The following is a 25043-nucleotide window of genomic DNA, read 5'->3' on the forward strand; positions in this document are numbered from 1 at the left end:
CTAATAGAAAGGCTCTGGGGTGTATGACTGTATGTTGTGTGTGTGTGTGGCCCTGATTGCTTCATGCATGCTATATCTATTCGGCCGCTAGCAATTTAGATGGCTGGAATCATCTGGAGCATATAATCTGTGTGTGTGTGTGTGTGTGTGTGTGTGTGTAATATTAATATTGCCTAGTATTTATACATGTTCCTTGTTGAATAAACAGCAATGATTGTAAGAATGGATAGCCTAGTATGTGCACAGTAGTCGTATAAACGGTACTTTTTGGCGTTTTTTCGTTAGAAGGCGCAGTGGAGTAACAAAGTATTTTTTCCCGGTGGAAACAAAAATCACACCCGTGTGAACCGAGTGGTGCAGCTCCCCTCCCACCCCCCCTAATCAGAGCCTATTTGTCATTGGACGATGCAAAAACGCTAATCCACGCCTTTGTTTTTTCTCGGCTTGATTACTGCAATGCACCTTTTTCTGGACTGCCTAAGAAAACAACTGACAGATTACAACTTGTCCAAAATGCAGCAGCCAGAGTTTTAACTAGAACTAAGATGAGAGAACATATTACTCCAGTTTTGGCTTCACTGCACTGGCTTCCAGTTGTTTTTAGGATTGTTTTTAAAATTATTTTACTTGTTTATAAAGCTCTCGGGCCGACGGCGTGGAACAAACTCCCACTGTACCTTCGACAGGCAGCCTCTGTAGACATTTTTAAAGCGCAGCTCAAGACTCACTTCTACACTCTTGCTTTTAATTGATCTTTTAATTTTTTTGTTATTCATGTCCTCACTGTATTGCATTACTGCTCTTGTTTCTTTTTAATGTTTATGCCTTGCTTTTCTTTTTTTTCTCCATTGCTCTGTAAAGCACTTTGAGCTGCATTTCATGTCATGAAAGGTGCTATACAAATAAAGTTTTATTATTATTATTAGTGTGGTTGCCCAAAGGGCAACCAGACTATTGTAATTGTAACACTTTATTATTAGTGTATGCAACCAGACTATTGTAACTGTAACACTTTATTAGTGTGGTTGCCCAACCAGACTATTTTTATTGTAACCAGACTTGTAATTATAACACTTTCTTTATTATTGTGGGCTCGCAACAGCGAGCACACACTAGTTATTGCCAGTTTATATTTATTGTGGGCTCGCAACAGCGAGCACACACTAGTTATTGCCAGTTGCCAAAAATATTTGCATTCGACTTTTACTTTTTGCGATAGAGCAATTTGTTCGGGCATAGGTTTCTCGCGTTGAGGCCCATTGAAATCTCCCAGTCATAGTGCTGGGACTGTTTTACTCTCCCACAGCTGAGACATATAAGGGCTTAATTACAGGGCTGACATTAGTGTTACAAGATCTCAATGAGTTGCTCTGTGAAACCTTGTGAGCTTGTAGGTCTGCTATTTGTGCAATTAGGCTCTACACACAGAGTCACAGACACACGCATGCATGCGCACGCACGCACGCAGCTTGTAGGTCTGCTATTTGTGCAATTAGGCTCTACACACAGAGTCACAGACACACGCATGCATGCACACGCACGCACAAACTTTGTTACATGGACGTAGACCATCAAGAGGAACAAGCTGCAATGGCTTAATTGCTTAAGCCCCGCCCCTCTGTATTCCTATTGGCTGGCCTTTATACAGCTCTAACCTTTGTTTGCAGCATGCTACAGTCTTGAAACTTGCTCCATGGACTTAGACCACCAATAGGAGCACGCTTTCATTGCTTAATTGCTTAAGCCCCGCCCCTCTGTCTTCCCATTGGCTGGCCTTTACACAGCTCTAACTTTTGTTCACAACATGCTACAGCCTCAAACTTTGTTACATGGACGTAGACCATCAAGAGGAACAAGCTGCAATGGCTTAATTGCTTAAGCCTCTGTATTCCTATTGGCTGGCCTTTACACAGCTATAACTCTTGTTTGCAGCATGATACAGTCCTGAAATTTTGTTTATGGACTTACACCACCAATAGGAACACTATAACTCTAATATAAACTTTAAAAAAAAAACTTTAAAAAAAACCTTAAAGAACTTAAAAATAAACTTAAAAAAACTTAAAACTAAAAAAAACTAACTTTTAAAAAAGCATAAAAAAAACATTTAAAGAAAAACTTTAAAAAAATACTTAAAGAATACATTAATGCTTTCATATCCATTGATGTTGTATTTTTTTCTTTTTACCTTTTCTTAATGAATCAAGAATACATTGTAAAGCATTATTCATCTATTATACATTTGAAAAGGTGTACCCAACCCAGGAAAAGGGACCCAAAGTCACCAGCTACTACGTCACTGACACGCTGGGTGCCGAAGCAGGAGCAACACACACTGCAACAACACACTAAGACGTCACACACTTACCCTCCGCGTCGTTCGGCCGCTATCTCCTCATGTCGCGCCGCACGCCCACACTCAACACCACCCGCGTACAAATTGTCATTGCACTGCCACTAAAGCCGCCTCCCGTCCACACTCGCAAACAATATCAATATCAATAATAAACACAAACACGCCACAAGCACCGACACCCCCGCCTAATTTGTTGCCACGTCTATGAAAACAAGCACAGAAAAAATGCCATTCAACACGCTACTTACACACACTACCACTCGCTTACAATACGCGGACCTGGCAACACTACATTCCCTCTCCCATTTTCTCAAAGCCCACCACGTGACACACACATACCAAAAGTAGACGAAGAAGAACTACACACCGCACACACTGATTCTAACTTGGACAGTTAAAATAATGCACACACGACCGCGTCGACACCTGGCGTGGTACAAGCGGGACAAACCGAGGCGCATATATGGATAAGAACAACAACACCAACACTACACGCACACGCGCACGCTGCAACAACAAACAGCTACGTACGTGTGTGTGTGCGTGCGGGGGGATTTTGGATCGCCTCGCGATCCAGCGCAAATGGCACTACACTACACAGGGCTCGACAGTGCGACTAGGTACTCGCATTTGCGACTTAAAATATCACCGTGCGAGTTGTAAAATTCACTTTGTAGCACCGGTGCGATACACCGGTACAGAATCCGATCTTTAAAGCTAAAAGTTGCGCAGTTTACATCCAAAAGAATGTGTCACTCTCTCGGTTCTGCACCGCTGCTGGAGAAGTATAGCACTGTCGAAGGCAGCGCAACTAATCCCCCCCCCCCCACACACACACACACACACACACACCCTAGCGAGCGAGAGAGAGAGAGAGCACACACGTCTTCACCCCAGCGAGGGAGGGAGACAGAGAGAAAGGGAGAGAGATAGAGAAAGACAGAGCTTTCCAGTCCTTAAATTTTTTCTCAAATTGACCTGCAGAAAAGTGAGCAAACTCTAATCCACATTGTTAGACAAAGTAGTGTGCCCTGAAACTTTCTTGGAAATGTGCATGTTGCCTGCAGTGGCAGCCAGCCGCGATGTAAGATGAGCCTGTGCATTTCACGGTTTTCACCCTATATAACTTGAACACATAGGCAATTGCGTGATGCTTCTATGTACAGGATTCTATAGGTTACCACTTTTGGTGTGACACACACACTGCTTCTGTTTACAATGCGTTGTCAACACGTGCTGAGTTGACAAAGAGTGACAGATTTAGGAGAACACTGATAGTTTATCCAGTAAAAAGCAGTTTCATGTGTGCTTATTTTAATTTAATTTAATTTGCTTTGATGTGAAAATAAAATACAACAAATAATAATAATACCCATCCGTTACTACATGTGAAGGGCACAATACTGGGTTTAAAAACACAGCTGAAACATGAAGTGGAGTCTGTCAAATCTCGCAATTTCCTTCTTCCCATTGCGCTGCAACGGAACTAGGATGAGCCGCCCGAAGGGCGGCGAAATTCTAGTACATTACAAATCATTAGTAGACACAGTTATAACTTTACTTACTTTATTCTGCCACTTTTTGGGCATCATACTACTTCCACATACTTTATGCTAGAAATGTAGTTCAAACTTAAACATGTTCCGCTTTATGCAGTCATTTATGCTTATATTATTATTTTTTTTACAATTCTTTATACTTTAACTTTTTGTACTTTTTTCCAGTGTTCCAGTGTTCCATAGTTACAAAACTTGGAGGGTAGGTTCTAGGGCTGCACGATTAATCGAATTTTAATCGAAATCGCGATTTTTGGATTTGGACGATGACAAAAAAAGAAAATCGAAAATCGTTTTTCCCTTTAACTAGGTAAATCTCTCTCGCACTCGCCTGCAGGCTGCCGGGCTACCGTAGTTACTTCCTCCTCTCACTGCCGCGCAGAGAGAAAACCTGAAAGCAGCATTAGCATGTCTGCCACGGGGAGCGATAGGAACGAGGATTTAGTTGCTAAAATAGGCAAGACAATGTCTGTCGTCTGGAAATGGTTCGGCTTCTCCGTTTCAGATGTGGAGCAAATTACTCAGCGTTGTAAAAGTTGTAAAAAGGGGATGCACACGCGCTTTGCACACATCGCTGTGCTTGTATTTGTTTTCCGGGTGCTGGAGCAGGTTGGGACGCTCGTGTTGTTGCCGTCTCACAGGCACCGACTTTTTACGGGGACAGGTTTTAGTTCCGACATAGTGGAGGGTCGGTCCCTGTGGGAGACGGCAGCACGAGTGGCTTGTTCCAGCGCCTGGAGTAGAATGGACAGGCATAGCGGCGAGTAGCTCTGGTCCATAGCCCTAATGCTAATTCTACCCTAGCATTAGGGCTATGGACCAGAGCTAAGCAGCGAGTGGGTGCTGGAGAACATGAAGCTTTAATATCAATAGCGTGTCCCGAGCTACTGTCCCTTATTATCGTACAGTTGGGTAGTGTACACTGTTTATTTTGCATCGAGGAGCCAATAGCCATGTGTGTCTGACTCTGTGTTGACTTTGTACGTCGAATCGGCTAAAAACAAAGGGGAAGCCTGTCTTATGTTTCGCCGTACGACCTGTTGCATCAGCGTGCTAAAAAATAGCTGATCTGCAAGCTCACGACGCGTCGCCTCCGCAACACGCTGTGAGCTAGTAGATCGGCTATTTTCAGCACGCGTAAAAATGGAGGATGAGACGTTCAGAAACTTTTGCCTTCACAGTACAAGCATCAGCTGTCACAAGTTGAAAAGAGTTGTGGCATCATTATTTTTCACATGGCCCATATGACGAGACAGAATCACAATGGAAAACGATTAGGCCTACAGATTCAGTGGCATTACACATTGCAAAAGGGTGCAGGAAGAGTGGGCACCTAAACATTAAATTGGCTATTTTTTAAGAATTAATTTGGACATTATTGTAAACGTTTTCACTTGTTTAATCCCAAAGGGGATTTATCTTTCTTTGTTTAAAAGGATCCCTGGCCAGACAAATATGCCTTAAAACACTATACTTGCCCTCTATAACTAAAAATAAAAACACCTTAAATATTTGTTTCATCAAATAAAGTTGGGTAGTGTACACTGTTTATCTTTCACTCAATAGGAACAGCTCCTGTCGCAAGTTGAGGATGTCATATGACATGTCCAGTCCATGTGTGGTCCAGCCCCAGGGAATGTATGGAATGCACATGCTAATAAAAAGTATTTAAATATTGCTTTGATGCTCATATTATTCTTAGGAAGTTTTAAGTTGTTTTTATTAGCATATGCATTCTATAGGGCTATACCACACATGGACATATATCAACCTGTGATGGGAGCAGTCCCTATAGGGTGTACCAAAATCTCCTGGAGGGGGCGTCAACATATGTGTCACGTGGTAGCTTCCGCCATACTTGCTGGCTTGTCTGGTTTGTTTACATTGAGCGACCATCCGTATGCTTGTATACGTTCTTTTTCTAAACTGACCTCACAATGGTGCAGACTTGCTCAGTAAATAAGTGCCACAGCAGGTCGCGTCGAGGAAATGAGCCAGAAAACGGAATTAGATGTTCAGCTTTCCAGCATGGAGACAGCATCAAGGAACCCAGATTGACGAGTTTACAAAAAGACGTAGAATGACTTGGATCGGCGCACGGGCGCAGAGACATAACGTTCAACAAAGTATCTAAGCACAGCCGTGTTTGTTCACAACATTTTCCTTGACCTTGTAATGTATTTGGGCCCGACGTTCTTTCTATCCATCCTGGTGTTTGTTCACTATGTTATCGCCAAGAACGAGCTCAATATTTATAAAAACATACCACCGTCATTCTATTCTGAGTGATGCGGGCTAGAATTTAATGCCCACCAGGGGGCCGTCCCTAGCTTTTTAGACGCCGCCCCCCTCTTGGTGACGTACACGTTGTCACACGCTATAGATTGAAAGATTCTCTATTTATGAAAGAAATAAAATATTGATATTTTTATTCATAGAGGGCAAGTGTAATGTTTTAAGGCATATTTGTCTTGTAGCCAGGGATCCTTTTAAGGTTTGGACTTTATTCCAATAGGAAAATTCACATTTGTTTGCATTTAAAAAAAATAAAAACATTTTGAGACAATGCATTTCTTTTACTGAAAAAAAATCGAAACCGAAATCGAGGTTTCAGAGAAAAAAACCGAGGTTTTTTTTAGGCAAAATCGTGCAGCCCTAGTAGGTTCATAATAATTACTAAAATTAATTAACTTATAATGTTATCGGTCGGCCTCATGGTGGCGCTATAACAGCCCATTTTACGTTTTGGCAAAATTCCTTTTTACCTGGATTCCTTGGGTCATGACGCATCTCCCAATATAGGCCACGCCCATTTCCGCCATGATAGATTTTCCGCCATTTTGAATTTTGTCCAAAACACACTTTTTGCTTTTCCTCCTACAGATTTTGTCCAAATCTCACAAAGATCTGTACACGTGATCTCTGGACCTTTCCGATAAACTCAAACGGCGGAATTTTGATAGTGCATATCGTTTGGCTGTAATCGGCTTCCGAAGTTAGTGGGCGGGGCCTACTTTACAAAAAACGCCACAAATCACGAACGGAATGTCCAATCCATCCCAAATTTGAATCACTTGTCACGGGTGGGTTACTCAACCCAGAGCCAAAAGCAATTCCATTTTCATCCATAGGGGGCGCCTCAAATGCGAAAAATCTAACCGTTTGTCGCAAAAACATGATTTTTGGGGGATAAATACCCTCCGAATTACTTACGCATGATCACAGGGGTGACGTGACATTGTAATTTGCTGGCAAAATTACTGGGAGGGCTTTTTTTCGTCCATAGGGGGCGCCGCAAATGCCAAAAACTTAACCGTATGGTGCAAAAACATGATTTTCGGGGGATAAATCCCCTCCAAATTACTTGCGCATGATCACAAGGTTGAGGTGACATTGTAATTGGCTGGCAATGTTAGTGGGAGGGGCATATGTAAGCGACTGCGGCAACCACACTTTGCAATTTTGAAAAAGTGAGACCTTTCTAGTTATTATTATTATTATCAGATTTCAGATTGAAAAAAATCGATGATGATGATAGATATTATGTATATTGAAATAGTATATTCATTCATATTTACTGTGCATTTATATTAAGTGATAGACAATTTGTTTTAACTTATTAAGAGATCCAATGCAGAGGGCCAACAGCTCAGTAGTCAGTACAGCTATTTGACCATGACATAGGTGTGAGAAATGTTAATTGGGAGGTCTTGTCTGTTTACTGTTCAAATTGAAGGGGTTTGCAGATGAAAATGCAAATATCTTTCGCTTTGAATTTTTGGTTCCATCTTGTCATCAGAGCATTCTGTGTAATTGGATGCTGTTGTATAGCAACCCGATACATATGGTTTTTGATGGCCAGGCATTGTCTAATGACCAGCCCGCACCTGTCCTGTACAGGTGGTCTGTATCATGTATTCCCTTTTAGTTAAGGATGCAAATTATCGATCAATTCATTAGTTGATAATTGATAACCTTATTGATCGACTAACCAGTTAGTTGATGAGCGGCATTTAAAAAGAAAATAGAATCTTAATATTCATCAATACACATACACATTTTGCTGATATACAGAAAGAATGCAAAAGGCATATTCTATTCCTTAAGGGCCAATTAGCAATTGCATCTTTTATGAGGAAGAATAAAATTAAATGAAGTGCACTTGTCTTGTCTGTCACATCACATGCAAAAGCAGAGATGTTTCTGTGGCTACGTTGGGGGGGACTTTTTAACCGACCCACAAGTGCATTTCTGGGCCGCATTACATTCACAGAAAACCAACCAATGATAGAACCACAGAATTTTCAATTAATTCTTAACTGTTGAATGTTTCTAAAGACTGTAATGCTGGGACCAATACGCCCCGGTTCATTTTTTTGACGTCCAAACGCGACGCAACACAACACAGTCAGTGGAGCTCCGGCGAAAGTGGCTATTGGCACTAGCATTCTGTATGAATGTAGCATACAGTACATGATGAATTCACTTTTTTGTCATTTGTTTTTACAATTCACAAGAAGGCAAAATTGTGGCAAGGTTTATTAAAGTGTTAATGTCATTGCATGCTCTTTATCTTGTAGGTATCCAGCCAAGTGGTACGATAAGAGGCACTCTGTCTGCATTGAGATTCAGGTTGAAAAAGGCAAGAAGCTCAACATCACCTTTGACAAAGAAATGGTTAAATTCAGGTGGGTTTGCCGCAAATACCACCATTCCACCGTTCCACCATTGTGGTTCCTATTGCTAATTTCCTTTTCCTTTGCATAAATACTTGTACTTAGTGTCCCATGCTTTCACCAACAGCTTTCATGAAGAATCTGCTCGTCGGGTCAAGATTATACTATACCTTTACAAAGACATTGTCCCGGGGGTAAGTTCACCCATTGAAACCGCAAAATCATCTGTCATTTTAGTTGACACAGATGCACTGGCTATTCAAAAATAACAGATATACATGCTCACAGTGTGTCACTTTGTGCAGCGCTGCAAGCTTGTACATCTGATATTTTTGAACAATCTTGAAAGTGAAATCTTGAATCATTATGAAATAAGAAAAAGTTTGAGAACTATGATTTAGAAGGAATTTGTAGAATCAGCATCAGGTCTTAATGGGTTAAGCTGATTCTCAGCACTCAATTGTTTATTCATTATTTTATGTCTCATTAGATATTACTATTGAATGTCATTCTTCCTCAAACGCAGGTATCCAAATATGTACGCACTGATACTTCAGTGTTGTGCACTTTACGAAAAGCAGAACCTGGGAAACCATGGACGCAACTACAGAAGGTGGAGGTCAGTCCCACAAGTGTCCACACATTGAGACAAAATGTCACCAGATTTGACTGAGAGACTGCCATCGTGCAAATTCCAGCTTTTCACCAGAGAAGAAACACTTTTTTCCCCCCTTTTTTCTCTCAAAATGAGTTAATAGCACAGGCAGACTCTTCACATTCGCATGTCTGAAATAAGTGTCAGAGCTGAAATCGACATGTAAATATGAAATAAATGCTTAAACATGTAGCTAGGTGTAATGTTAGAGACCACAGAAGTGAACCTTTCAAGCCTGTTTTCTCAACTCGCTGTTTTCTGCAAGACATTACTCTATAAGCCATATGTCAAACTGAACAACCAATATGTCAATTTGAAGCTATGATTCCCTGCTTTCATATGACATGAAACAAAATTCAAAGAAATCCAATGTCTCTCAGTCAAATTTGGTCACAAATGTCAAGGTTTTTTGGGGAAGGAATGGGACCAGTGTTTGCTATAGCAGTGTTTCCCAACCTTTTTTGTCCCAGGGCACACTTTTCATAGCCTAAAAATCTTGGGGCACACCTAGATATACGGGGGTGTGCATGTGTGTGTGTGTGTGTGTGTGTGTGTGTGTGTGTATATATATATATATATATACATTTTAATTATTTTTATTATTATTATTATACATAGTAACTATGGATTATAAACCAGTAGGCCTACACATAAAAGTAAAGTTGTGAAGCACAACAGGATTTAATTTCTTTCTGACCACATCATCTTGGTTTCTATTCCTTATTTATAACTTTAGTTAATGTTCTATTCAGATATTATTCAATGCATCCTGTCTAAGTCCAGCCTACTCAAACTATTATTATTATTATTATATCCGGAATCCCCCACGCACGCACGCACGCACACACACACACACACACACACACACGCGCGCAACAATCCTCTGTGGATATCTGATATGCATTGCAACGTTAGCTTGCTAGCCTAGCTATATTGTGTTTACTGTCGATAGCTTTAGCTAGTTAGCTTATCGCTAACATGATGACAGCAGCAACAAGTAGGATGTAATTGTATGCAGGCTTTTGGCAACTTTAGCTCTCCGTGTACATCGGATTCTTTATCTTACATAAAGAAATCCGAGCGACCTTGGTTAAAGAAGTTAAGAACACAACAGGGGGACAGAACGACACAGTGAGTGTACTGTCTGTGTGAGCGGTGCGCTGCGCTCTGAGAGTCAGGAGGAGGACTCGGCCCCTCCCCTCCCTCAAGGCTCAGAAGGGAGGGGGTTGTGCTCAATGTGCTGTTTGTGTGTGTGTGTGTGTATTGTTCCGTCGTTGACTCGTTGTTGTTGTTAGACGTGTGACAACAACGACGCAACAATAGGAATCCTGCAGCTTTCGGGGGAGGGTTAGTGTTATTTTCGGTCAAATCAGGCGGCACACCTGGACACATCAAACGGCACAGTAAAGTGCCGCGGCACACAGGTTGGGAAACACTGTGCTATAGTATTAACTCGCTTATGGCCACCCTAATTAACAGTGGATTGTGCCTTCTACCTGCACTATTCATATGTTTATTTCGTCATTTTAATGCCAATAGAAAAATCTGTGACATACACACTATGGGCCTAATTCACAACGTAGATATACGACCAGGTGTAAATGAAGTGTGTAAAGGAGTGTGTATATACCCTACGGTGAACCTGCGAAAATCTCCCGTGCTATTCAAAAAGGGTCGTGTACCACAGGTGTATGTCATAATGAATGCGAGTGGGTGCCAAATGATCGGAAAATCACCCGACAACTTCATTTGCATTGTTCTACGCCCCATTTCACACCATAAAAGGCGTCAAGCATGACTCAGCAGACAGCAGTCAAAAAAAAAAAAAACTATATAGGCCTTTGCAAAATAAATAGATGTCTCCTCCTAACGGTGTGGAAGCAACAAAATAATGATATTTTCCAGTGTGACTAGCGGCTTAAAAAAGAAAAAAGAAAAAGCCTTTTCTATTGAGAAATTGCTCACTCACACCTTTGCAGAGGTATAAAAAGATATCCGATATTTATTTTTTAATCAGAGCTGCATTGATGCGGGCCGTCTTTTAGGGCGAGAGAGAGAGGGGGCCTGCCCTCAATAGATGCTGTCGATTTGCCATAAAGAAATCACATTCATATAAGTGAATAATTACATAGGCCTACCTCGTAGGCCTGGGATCCGAAATTATAATCCAGTGAGTGTAATTGAGGTGGGGTCGGGAATGCCTGCATTGCTATATAGCCTTCTGTTTAGCAAGATATGAAAATGAATATAATTATGTCTGAGGAAGAACACAATTTCCCCTTCTGTACATTGCACGGAGTCTCTCTCTCTCGGTCAGAAATTGCAGTAGCGCAGATAAAACAATAGGCCTACTGCTGTCGGGCCTATCCTTTCAGTTTGCTGCTTAAAAAGAACAGATGTATCGGATTTGGAAAGATATCCTCTGGTCGTATTCCCGGCCATTTAAAAAAAAATATATTTATAGCTATATCCGGCTGGTTTCCTCGCCAAATGGTAAGAGTTAAACTATTCTGTGTGTGGCATCCATGTGATCAATATTAATCCATATTATCAAGTTAATACCACGACACAGATGGAGGCAGATATTGTAGGTGCACAGTCTATTTAAATCATTATGTGAAACTTTAATTGGCTGTCAACATGCTGAGCTCTGAATTCAGCTCTGAATGCAACTATATAGCCTACAAAATAAATACAGGTAAACAGTGGAATTTGCATAAGCTAAGCAGTTGACACATTTTCTTCTTTTATGTATGTGTGTTGACAAATGCTGGGCACAAACATATCTTTTTTGAGGTTTGGGGACTTTTAATTGATTCAGCATGAAGACAAGCCTTCTGAATAAATATACGCATGCCTTGATCGCGGGTACACCGCCATAGGAGTTTATGACCAACGGAAGTCAACGTCACGGCCAAGTTCATGGCCATGAATTCCCACGTAATGTGGGAATCCTCGTAAATGCCCGTCCGCTCACGCTCTGCTCACGATATGAGCGTAAACGCCGTTGTGAATGAGGTCCCCTATCTCATTCTAACACGGTAATCCTATAGTATTATACCCAGTCCTGATGGTGGCGGTAACTTCACCATTATGCCGATTTTGACCAAATAGAGCGAATCTGGCCGTCATTTCTGGTTCTGCGGATCACATCATCCGCTAGCTTTCTTTACTGTGTTACACAGTCAGATGTCCGGGATGCAAAGCTATCATCGTTTATTTTAATAACTAAGTCAAATTAAGCTCTAATCAAGCCCCAAATATCGCATATTACGCAGCGATGCACATAAAGACGCGAGAGCGTGCACGCGAGGATTTCGGACGGTTTTAGGTATATTACATCGGCCGTTAGCCAAACAAGCTAAAGGTTGCTACATTGGGTAATGAGGGATTTTTTAATTCATTACATCAATAGCCATAAGGGGGTTAAAGAGGGATATTCCTGTTTTGACACATTTTTTATGTGATGTTGGAATGTAATTGAGAAATCCTCCAAATGAACTTCTTTTTGCCCACAGTCACACCCATCTTGGCTCTCTCGGGACCACGTGAACATCTGGGAGTTGAGTCACCATGAAGAGCAGGCCAACGCTAAACTGTTCTCACAGGTAAGACCTAGAAGTCAGGCCCGGTCGCCGGACGGTTAGCTCAACCCTCTGGGCACCTAGGCTGCCAAGCCAGCCAGACAGCGTGCCGCGGGTTTAACTCCTGAGCCCGACGGTCTTTGCCGTGTGTCACTCCCCCAACAGTTTGGGACATTCATGGTGGAATTTAACTCATTATTTATTACTGTTACAGATGATGAACTCTGTACGGATATTATTAAACTAAAGTACTATGCTTTTGGTCCCACCTGAACCTCAAACATAACATATGCTTAACTAAAAAGCCCTCTGCATGGGGGAGTCTACAGTTGGACATCAATGGTATTACTCAGACCACAACCACACAATATTGCCAAACTTGAAACTTAAACTACTTGTCTTTTGTCATTTATTTATAAAACACACTCCTACACAAACACACACACTCTAACTATACTGTATACAGTTTGCTAGACCGACCCGTGTTCACTCTATACGAGGTTGATTTAGCATTTATTAGCATGAGCTTCAGTAGTAGGCTAGTAGCAATAAGCAGCAGTAGTAGCATCATGTAATATACTGAAACACAAGCACAAAAGAAAACACTATAAACGTCGGACATAATGACTAACAATAACAAATGAATATAATACAACGGTAATTATGCCAAGTATATTTTTATGGACATTTAAACTCTGCACTCACACACTGGACCGTCCACTCTGTAAACTTTCTACGACGTAACTTTCTCCTGACTGTAGAAAGTAACGGTACAGTATAGAACTTGGGGGTCATTATTGATTCTGAATTGAATTTTAATTCACATGTATTAATCATGTTACCAAGATTGCCTTTTTTCACTACGAATCAGAGCCTATTTGTCATTGGACGATGCAAAAACACTAATCCACGCCTTTGTTTTTTCTCGGCTTGATTACGGCAATGCACTTTTTTCTGGACTGCCTAAGAAAACAACTGACAGATTACAACTTGTCCAAAATTCAGCAGCCAGAGCTTTAACTAAAACTAAGATGAGAGAACATATTACTCCAGTTTTAGCTTCACTGCACTGGCTTCCGGTTGTTTTTAAGATTGATTTTAAAATTATTTTACTTGTTTATAAAGCTCTCAATGGTCTCGCACCTTCCTACCTACATGACTGCCTGCCTAAATATGTCCCAAACCGCCACCCTAAGGTCTTCCACTGCTGGCCTGCTCGCTTTGCCTAAAACATGGCAACTAAAAATACGGGGAAGCAGCTTTTTGCTTCTACGGGCCGACGGCGTGGAACAAACCCCCACTGTACCTTCGACAGGCAGCCTCTGTAGACATTTTTAAAGCACAGCTCAAGACCCACTTCTACACTCTTGCTTTTAATTGATCTTTTAATTTTTTTGTTATTCATCTCCTCACTGTATTGCATTACTGCTATTTCTTTTAATGTTTATGCCTTGCTTTTCTTTTCTTTCTTTCTCCATTGCTCTGTAAAGCACTTTGAGCTGCATTTCATGTCATGAAAGGTGCTATACAAATAGTTTTATTATTAAGGGACCAAGAAGTCACAAAGTGTGACTTTTCTTCTTCTCCTCCTTCTTCTCCTTCTTCCGCCAAAAATAGCAGTTCTGGCTGAACCGTGCAGTCGGTTTTCGTGAAACGCGGTAATCTGGTAGAGGGCCATGCCAAACGGTGACTATGCGAAGCCCATCACGATTGGCCAAATGGTGGCGCTATAGCACTCAATTTAAAATGTAAACTTTGAACGTGCATATCTCATGAACCGTTTGACCGTTGGCAATGACACTTTGATACACATATGTCTCCTCATGCCGAACAACTATCGTGTTCTAACTTTTGACCTCTGACCTTTAGATCACCTGCCATTTTGAATTATATGAAAAACAGTTAAAATGTATCTCCTCCCAGGATCTTTGATCAAAATGCACGAAAACCTCTACACGTGAACTTTGGACCTATACGGACAAATAATCGTAGTACATTTTTTTTAAGTGAAAAAAATGAAGTTTTTATCAGCCAATGAAAATTGCTGTTTTGTGAAACTTCTTCTGCACCTAATACCTATATGAATACTGAATGATGTTACTGTTTTAGTCCGGCAGCTTAACTCTTTGAGAGTTTCATGGATTTCTATATAGTTTTTAGACTTCTCTATGGCAGAATGGCGTTTTTGAATGATTTATTGAAAATTCTCTGTTGTGAATGTGTGACAACGAAAGACCTTCAGAGAAAGCTTGGCTTGTCTGCTTCCAGGAAAAAAATGAACTGAGTTGATAAAATGTTTAGTTTTTGTGTTGGAAGCCATTTAAAAGAGCCTGCATTTACACTGGGTAGTGTTTCTAGGACAACAAAAAAAGTTATGCCCGGTTGAAGTTTTATTTTCTAAATAACTTTTTTTCTGCTGGGCGTACATAGCCATGCAATATCTCATTTTAAAGGGTGAGTTGTCTAGTTCAATTAAAATAAAATACAAAGTTTCTCACATGTACCACTGTAGATATTTTGCCATCTATAAATAGCATGGTCAGTCATGATCAATCTGACCTATCCAGCTAAAAGTCCCCCTAGCTCTGAAATGGAACATCATATAAACTCAATTCTTTTTTGGGGTAAAATTAGACATTCTAACGCACATTTTGATATATACCATGTTTACATAGTCTTACCAGTACCTTGTCTATTCATGCATGTATCTCAAAAACCTGTTGTGAAGAAACAGTTTTGATAAAAAAAACACATCCAAGGACATTGTTTTGATATGACTTTGTGCCCATGATATGTATCAAAATATAGACTTGAATGTATACTGTATTATAACAAAAAATTGGGTTCTTACCATCTACCGTTACAGAGTAAATCACAGTTGAAACTCGCTTAGTCAAACCATAAACCTCAGAATAGTGAACAAAATAGCCATGACAGGTCTAACTCATTGTAAAAGCGTCTTTTATTTTTTATGACTACTAACATAATACAATTATAATAAATATTACAGAAAAGAAATAGGCCTACATACAAAACAGTTGTCCCCAAACTCCCCAGTGTCCCCAAACCACTGCATTCCAGTTGTTCTTGACGGTGTGTGTGTGTGTGTGTGTTTAGGCTAAATTAAAAAAAAACAACAACTGAAATGAATGAATGCATCCGGTTCAGTGTCGGAGAACTCCATCGCAGTCTTGACTCTTCGTCTTCATCATCATCATCATCATCATCATCCTCCTCCTCCTCCTCATCTGATGCCAGTTCTAAATATATAAAAATAAACATTTAGCTGTAGTCAGCCCGGCCAATAGCCAGTTGGGGGGGGGGGGGGGACGTAGGCTATCTGACATCATCGTCATCATCATCATCACACGGAGACACACTAAACAATGTACAATCATGATAGTATACAATATTCAATGAATGCGATTATCATGCAAGCTCAGACGTCAATGAAACGTCATACAGATCTTATATAATACGCTACTGTTAGCTTCACTCCCCGTCCCCCCTCCGATCCTTGTAGCAAGGTCATCAACAACCACGCGTTGCTTCAGTAAACGATGCATGTTTGTTCTCCGTCTTTGTAGACAGTAAATAAAAGGAGCGAACATTACTCTAAAGATCAGATCGCCTATAAGGCACGCTACAATATAAAATACTTGTACTGCCATGCGTGCATGCCTGCTACGATACATTTGTACTGCACCGACCAACCGATCGACACCACCATCCAGACATTAGCCAGCACCAATGCACCGACCGACACCAACCCCCCCATAATGGCTGGGGGCCATCGTGGTGAGTCATTCTGGCGTCATGATCTGACTAGTAGTAGTAATTATCCAAGCATCTATTTGTAGCGATCATCTTATGATTTCTGATCACTATAGAAGGATCTACAATAAGATTACCTCAAAACATTCCGGGTTGATCGTCTTCTTCAATGGTTTCCCGGTATAGCTCATCGGACGACGATGGGGAGACAATGAAAAAAGGAGGGAGGGAGCAGCGAGTCTCGCTGTAAGCACTGGACCAGGGCTACTCCGCCTGGAGAAGGCGACTGGGACGCGTATGGATCAATACTACTACCACAAAACTCGCTCAAATAAATAGTACTGCTTTCAACTTTTTCTGCTAGAAAATCGCTCGGGCGAGACGGGTAAACAGGCAAAACAATAAACTATGAAGACTCCCTCTGCCCCCACTGTTTACAGGGGGTGGGACCAGCTTCCAATGGCAACACGTACACGTGTGTCACGTGACACGGGTTTTCTGGGTAATGTAGTTGGAATATAAGCTCAGGAATTTAAACAGCGCTTCGGAGCATATTAATATGTTTAGATTAATCAAAAACGGCGAAGACGCCAATTGGCGTCATTGATCATTTACGGAATTCTGATGAAGACGCCAATTGGCGTCTTTCATCTTCTAAGGGTTAAGGCCATATTTTAGCAAAATGTGGACGCGGCGGACAAAAACGCCAAAATGTTTCCACATGCTCTCCATAACCATACGTTTCATTTTGGAAGGGGGGCCACGTCATCAAGATGTCAGAAGGCGGCCATCTTGGCGTTCAAAGATGGCCGCCATGTAATATCTATAAGTGCCGCTATCTCGGCTTCTAAGCCACTTAGAAGGTCAATCTTGGTGTCAAAATATACATTATCTGGGTCAAGGAATGCAATAAGGTCATTGAGAATATCACTAGATGTTTATTTGTGCCAATATCAAATAAATACGGTCATTCTAGCAACATATTTACATAATCTTCAACTTCAAATTATCTGTCACAATTACAACTGCAAAGAGCTGTGCAATTCCAGTGTGCCTTCTGACATGAGCATCTTGCACCACAACCCTTTTTACAACCGCACTTTACCAGTTCATTGCAGGCTTTTGACGCCATAGGTAGAGTGCTCCACACAGGAAGCCAGACCTGGTTGTCGACAATGTCCATCCCCATCCTTCTGGACTGGGTGTTGGCTGCTGGGCCAGTTCAGACGTGGCCCAGATCCCAGACTGGTATACAACTCGCTTCACGTGCTGCAGCAGTGAATCTTGCGTTGGTGGAATGTGTTCCATCGTTTTGTTCTTCTGGCAGAACAATTCTCGCCGTGCTTCATTGACAGATTCCAAATCACTTGTTTTGTCATACATGATGACTGTAAAGCGCTCAAGAAGCTGAAAGTGTTGGGCATCTATGGTCACATTAGTGTATGGATTTTCTGTCATGTAGGTGAAGGCCTGGGTGACCTCAGGGTAGGACTTCTTCCCTTTCCCACAGAATGCTGATGATGTGTCACAGCCTGTGTAACAGTGGAAGACCAGAAGTGCTGTGGACTTGTCTTTGCCCAGAGCATGGCAGATGGTGTTTATATGAACATTGATGTAGTTTTTGCCAGTGCCAAAAGCGACCCAGATGTCTGCAGCTGGATACTTGGTGAACAGGGCATGGAACTTACCGATGAGGATAACAACAACATCCGTATCCACAGTGCGTATCAAGCAGGTAGAACATGTACCAGGGCATCAAGCAGGTGAATCACTATCCTGGTGTCTGCCTCTTCATGGTTACATGGCAGCATGTAGTGGCTAATGTCTGTGCCAACCACTGTGATGCCAGATGTAATGAAGACTAAAAACTACACCAATGTTCATATAAACACCATCTGCCATGCTCTGGGCAAAGACAAGTCCACAGCACTTCCGGTCTTCCACTGTTACACAGGCTGTGACACAACATCAGCATTCGGTGGGAAAGGCAAGAAGTCAGCATGGGCGGCTTGGAATTCCTACCCTGAGGTCACCCAGGCCTTCACCTACATGACAGAAAATCCATACACTAATGTGACCATAGATGCCCAACACTTTCAGCTTCTTGAGCGCTTTACAGTCATCATGTATGACAAAACAAGTGATTTGGAATCTGTCAATAAGCACGGCGAGAATGGTTCTGCCAGAAGAACAAAACGATGGAACACATTCCACCAACACAAGATTCACTGCTGCAGCACGTGAAGCGAGTTGTATACCAGTCTGGGATCTGGGCCACGTCTGAACTGGCCCAGCAGCCAACACCCATTCCAGAAGGATGGGGATGGACATTGGATGTCGACAACCAGGTCTGACTTCCTGTGTGGAGCACTCTACCTATGGCGTCAAAAGCCTGCAATGAACTGGTAAAGTGCGGTTGTAAAAAGGGTTGTGGTGCAAGATGCTCATGTCAGAAGGCACACTGGAATTGCACAGCTCTTTGCAGTTGTAACTGTGACAGATAATTTGAAGTTGAAGATTATGTAAATATGTTGCTAGAATGACCGTATTTATTTGATATTGGCACAAATAAACATCTAGTGATATTCTCAATGACCTTATTGCATTCCTTGACCCAGATAATGTATATTTTGACACCAAGATTGACCTTCTAAGTGGCTTAGAAGCCGAGATAGCGGCACTTATAGATATTACATGGCGGCCATCTTTGAACGCCAAGATGGCCGCCTTCTGACATCTTGATGACGTGGCCCCCCTTCCAAAATGAAACGTATGGTTATGGAGAGCATGTGGAAAAATGTTGGCGCTTTTGTCCGCCGCGTCCACATAATTTCGCTAAGCTACCGGACTATTAGAATGAGTCAACTGATTGTGTCTGCATAGCTCAGTCGGTAGAGCTCTCGCCTTTGGAGCACAGGGTCATGGGTTCAAATCCAGGTGCTGTCAACTCAGTGTATGCATTGTGTGCTGCAAGTTTTGTGATGACTCAACTATAGAAATATTGAAGTAGATTACATTTGACTCACTTTTGTCTGAGATATTTGGCAATGTCTGGGACAAATTTGACCCATCAGGCACTAGGACATGGGCATGGCATCACAATGATAGAGATACTAGTAACTGTAATAGTGTAAGTCTAATTTGGTAATAGTGTAATAAGTGTAAGTGTAATAGTGTAATAGTGCAATAGTGTAAGTGCAATAGTGTAATAAGTGCAATAGTGTAATAGTATAACAAGTCTAATTTTGCAATAGTGTAATAAGTATAATAAGTATAATTTTGTAATAAGTGTAATAGTGTAATAACCCTAATAGCCTACTGTGCCAAATTTGGCACATACCTAAATTTATATCTATTGTTTGTGCTAACTTAATATAATCTATGGACCATTAACTGAAATCCCAGTTGAAGATAAGTTTGTACGTGAAAGAAATTGCAGCAAAACGCACTGTAGTAATGGATAATGACATGCCCAAAATGAGGACACACACTTGTTACCAAAACACTGAATGATGTTACAGTTTACAATGAAACAACTGACTGTGTCCAGATAGCTCAGTTGGTTGAGCTCACACCTTTAGAATCCGGGTAAAGACAATTCTGCCCGTGATTCTTATTTGTTCTTATTGCATATTGTCTTCTTTCTTGGTCCCGCCTTATCGCTGCTTGCAGCTATATTTATTATTATTACAGCCAGCTTGCGCATGCTTTTATACTCTAACCTGTGTTTATTAATATAAAATAAACACGGGTTAAATAAGAACCACAGCTGACACACGCTCGTTTTTTTATTTTTTATTTTATTTTATCCCACGATTTTATAACCTGTGGGATATAAGCCACGGGTTATAACCCGTTATTCCAACCAGTTCCTTTCCCCTCCATCAGGTGCCCCAGCTGGCCAGGGGGAGGCAGTTTAGAGACCAGGATTACTGCATGTTTTTTGTGAGGGTACCTACCCTAGGGGACACGGGGAGAACATGCAAACTCCACACAGAAAGGCTTTTTCGCCAACCCCGCCTCTGGTTTGGGCACTGATGGGCACTGGAGGAGAGGCCCAAGCGGGAATCAAACCCAGGACCTTCTAGCTGTGAGGCGACAGCACTACCAAATGTGCCACCGTGCCCCTCGCGTTCTTAGTGAAAACAAATACTACGAAACATGTACACAAAATGATCATATCATCTTAATGCTAAGATTAGAATGTAAACATTGTTTAAAATGATTTAGAATAAAAGTGCACAACCTCATCTCAACCACACGAGGTCCTCACCCTTAAATAACCAAACAAACACCATGGGGGTGCAGATTAGAGTTCTCATCGGGCCTGAAAATTAAGGCCCGGCCCTACCCTACCCTAACTGGGTCGGCCCGAGGCCCGGCCCGACCCTAACAATTACCATAATGTCAGGCCCGAAAACCCGAAAAAGCCCGAGTGAAAAAAAAGAGAAAAAAAGGAAAAAGAAAAATGCCACTATATGGCCGCGGCGCCGTGGATTATTGAGACGACCGTGTCAGAGAACGCACTTATAGTCTAGTCGCCGAAATAAAGGATTTATGTAACTCACGTCAATTGGCTGATAATGTTCCATTTTCAACATTCTAATGGTTTCCAGCAATTTCCAGGGGTGAGTAAACATCTTCTGAATCAAAGTAGCAGCGATCCTCTGAAGTGACGCAGTTAATTATGTCCAATAGGCTACTGGCAATATTATGACAATTGTCAACTTGGCTATAATCTACTAGGTTACTGTATAGTTTACATTAATCATTGCCTCTCAAACCCACATACCACGCGTAATGTGCGTTGCCTAACCAAAAGAACAGACATACAAACCATCAACATGCTGCGTCGAGTCTGTCGACAGCTTGCAGATCTTTTATTTTGGGCAGTGGGCACACAACGAGGCGCGCTGCGCTACGATGGGGAAATTAAATAGCTGTAGGCTACAGCGCGCTGCGATACGATTTGTAAACCAAATAGCTGTAGCCTATACAGTGTGACTGTAACATTGCTTGGTCATCATGTAACTATATTACGTGCAGGCGCTTTCATAGTTATATGGAGCATTTACCGTTGATTAGGTAGCCTAATTTAGCTTATTCACCCAGCTGGGTTCAACGAGACAGCAGTGTCTCGTTAAGCCCCGACGTTTCCAAAACGAGCTATTGCGGATAAATCGATGGTCTTATAAAATATTTAAGCATATGGCAAGTTGACTTAAGTTATATAGTTGATGCTGAGCAGTAAGCAGCTCATTTGGTTGGCAAACCAGAGGCCAGCCAGCGGTAGCAAGTTCAACAACCACCGTTCTATTCTGTCACTTTGGTGCGCTGCTGCCTGCTGCTGATCATCGCCGCATCCTCCTTCAGTCACATATAGTATAATAGCCTAAACTGTAAAAGTTAATCGCCAACATTCACCAGCTCAGCCCTCTTCATATTAAATAAATACATTACACAAACAACAGAATTGTTATTTTTGTTATAATAAAATTATAAAAAAAAATCACGGAAAATCACAGAGCCCGAGGCTCGGCCCGGCCCGACTAATTATCGTGCATTTTGGGCCCGGCCCCACCCGAAAATGTCGGGCCGGGTCGGGCCGGGCCGGGTTCGGGCAGAGATTGAGAACTCTAGTGCAGATGACCATGTGTGTCTGAGTCTGAATGTTTGACTGACTGTATTGACTGTACGTCGCCTCGGCTAAAAACAAAGGGGAAGCCTGAATTATGCTTCGCCGTACGACCCGTTTCATGCTAAAAATCACACCCGTGTGAACTGAGTGGTGCAACTCCCCTGCCTCTCTCTCTCTCTCTCTCTCTGTAATTAGCAGGCAACAGTGCAACACTATCTCTCTCTCTGTTTCTGGCACAACAGCGCCACTTTTGCCCCTACTGGTACTCATAGTCACATAGGTTAGGACGGATATTGCTGTTCCTTGGAGTGGTTGCACCACTCAAAAATGGCTGATCTGCAAGCTCACAACGTGTCTCCTCCGCAACACGTTGTGAGCTAGTAGATGGGCTATTTTCAGCACGCGTAAAAATTAGGGGTGTAAGGGTTCAGTTAGCCCACGGTTCGGTTCGTACCTCGGTATGGGGGCCACGGTTTCGGTTCGGTTTCGGTACAGTTAAAAAAAAGAAGAAAAAGAAAGTTTATTTATAGCTTATTTAATTTTTTATTTATTAGCATATATTATTGTATTAGGCATTTTCTGCCTTTTCATTATTTTAAAGAGAAAAAAACCTTATATTGCTATTTTAATGTGCCTCATTATTTTCAAGGGGGAAAAAATGCACCTATGCGCTCACACGTGCAGAGTGAGCACATGCAGAGAGGAGAGTGGCTCCTGGGAGGGGAGGGATTCACACTGCAGAGTGCGTCGTGTCGCACAGAAAAATACTTAAGTTTACAAAAAGATTTAAGGATATTATGCTTATATTATTAGAAGAAAGGTTTCTATCTACAGTCATGGATTGGACATGGAGTATTTTTTTGGGACTCTGACGGAATGTTCTTCTCCTGCTGCGGGTGGAGAGAGCAACAACGGGTTGTTTTTGCTCTCCCTCTCTCTGTACTAGTCTGTAGCACTCAAACAGCGAGTGCAGAAGCAGATCTGAACAAACTTACAAAAACGGTGCTTATAGAACCCTGTTGACGGGAGGTTACTCCGCTATGTGTGTCTCTGTGTATGACGATCAATAATTATTCCACAGAGTGGTCTTTTCAAGAACGACGTTTAAAGACGAGGGCTGGGTTCTCCTCACCATGCCGTGTGTGTGTGTGTGTGTGTGTGGGGGGAAAGGGGGTGGGCCGACAGAGTGCTAAACTTCTGTGACCGAAAGAGTGCTAAACTTCTGTGACCGAAAGAGTGCTAGACTTCTTAGTAGGACGGTGTGTGACCGATAGAGTGCTATACTTCTAAGTAGGACGGTGTGTGACCGAGAAATACATTCTCCGCAGCTGGAAGAAATGAATTAATTTCAAACCGAAAGACCGCGGTACATTAGGGCGTATTGAACCGTGTATGCTGTACCGAACGGTTCGGTTTTAAACCGTAAACCGCTGCACCCCTAGTAAAAATGGAGGATGAGACGTTCAGAAACTTTTGCCTTCACAGTACAAGCATCAGCTGTCACAAGTTGAAAAGAGAGATGTGGCATCATTATTTTTCACATGGCCCATTATATATGACGAGACAGAATCAAAATGGAAAAGGATTAGGCCTACAGATTCGGTGGCATTTCACATTGCAAAAGGTTGCAGGAAGAGTGGGCACCTAAACATTAAAGGTATATTCAGTGATTTCACTTAATTCAAATATCACTTATTTTTCTTATTTTTTGGATAATCCTCCCTACTATAAAGTGTGCTGACCATATAAGGAGTTACTACCCAGGGGGCAAAGGGGGTTGACCTGCATTTGTCATAACATACAAAGTTGTCCACCAGAAATAATATCTATGACCCCATAGGATCACAACCTATATGGACAACTCGGTCAATTTTGTTGCGAAAGTCCAATATGGCCGCCCCCAATATTAGCCCCTATTAGTTATAATGGGGGGTGAATAGGGCAAATTTTTAAACTGAGAGATATTTCCACAAAACTTCTCAGGTTGATCAATGATATGAATACGAACATTTTTTGTATTGCAAGTTTCCATGAAATCCAATATGGCCGCCACAATATGGCCGCCACAATATTAGCACCAAGAAAATAGGTTTTGGCTCTAACTTCTGAACCAGATGAGCTAGAAATGCAAACTTGGTGTCTATTTCATGGTTTCTGACCATGAGAGACTCAATGGAATACCTATTTTATTATTGGGTGTGTCTGGACCCTTATTGTGCATATTTACAAGATGGTGGCTACCCGAAATAGTGCTTTACCATTATTTCTACCATGATTGTTGACTGTTTTGGCAAACACAAGCAATATTAATCCATTGGCTAAGATTCATGGCACAGAAGGGACATATTTTCTTGAGCTTGCATATTGTCAAAATGGCTGCAAACATGAAAAAGAAAAGAGACATTACATTTCCTGTCAGATCCTATTACCCAGGGGGGCAACCCACCCCTTTTTGGATACCTGCATTTGCCATAACATCAAAGGTTGTCCACCAGAAATATCTATGACCCAATAGAATCACAACCTATATGGACACACCAGTCAATTTCTTTGCTGGAAATCCAATATGGCCACCACAATATTAGCCCCCATTAGCCTATAATGCGGGTGAATAGGGCAACATTTTAACTGAGGGATATTCCCACGAAACTTCACAGGTTGATCAATGATATAAATACCACAATGGTTTGTATTGGAAGTTTCCATGATATCCAATATGGCCACCACAATACTAGCACCCAGAAAATAGGTTGGGCTCTAAATTCAGAACCAGATGAGCTATAAATACAAACTCATGGTTTCTA

The 25043-nt window shown here is 41.7% G+C and overlaps 1 protein-coding gene across 2 annotated transcripts in view; it reads left to right on the top strand.

Moving 5' to 3' along the window:
- The window catches only part of LOC306942798 (uncharacterized protein), a 63538-nt gene that overhangs the window by 1965 nt on the left and 36530 nt on the right, over positions 1-25043 (top strand). For both annotated transcript variants that reach the window (XM_079528895.1, XM_079528896.1), the window contains exons 2-5: positions 8493-8600; positions 8716-8782; positions 9115-9207; positions 12762-12851. In XM_079528895.1, the coding sequence (XP_079385021.1) occupies positions 8493-8600; positions 8716-8782; positions 9115-9207; positions 12762-12851 (358 nt within the window). The remainder of the gene's footprint in view (positions 1-8492; positions 8601-8715; positions 8783-9114; positions 9208-12761; positions 12852-25043) is intronic.

This window comes from Electrona antarctica (genome assembly GCF_951216825.1).
Source record: "Electrona antarctica genome assembly, chromosome: 2".
NCBI lineage: Eukaryota > Metazoa > Chordata > Actinopteri > Myctophiformes > Myctophidae > Electrona > Electrona antarctica.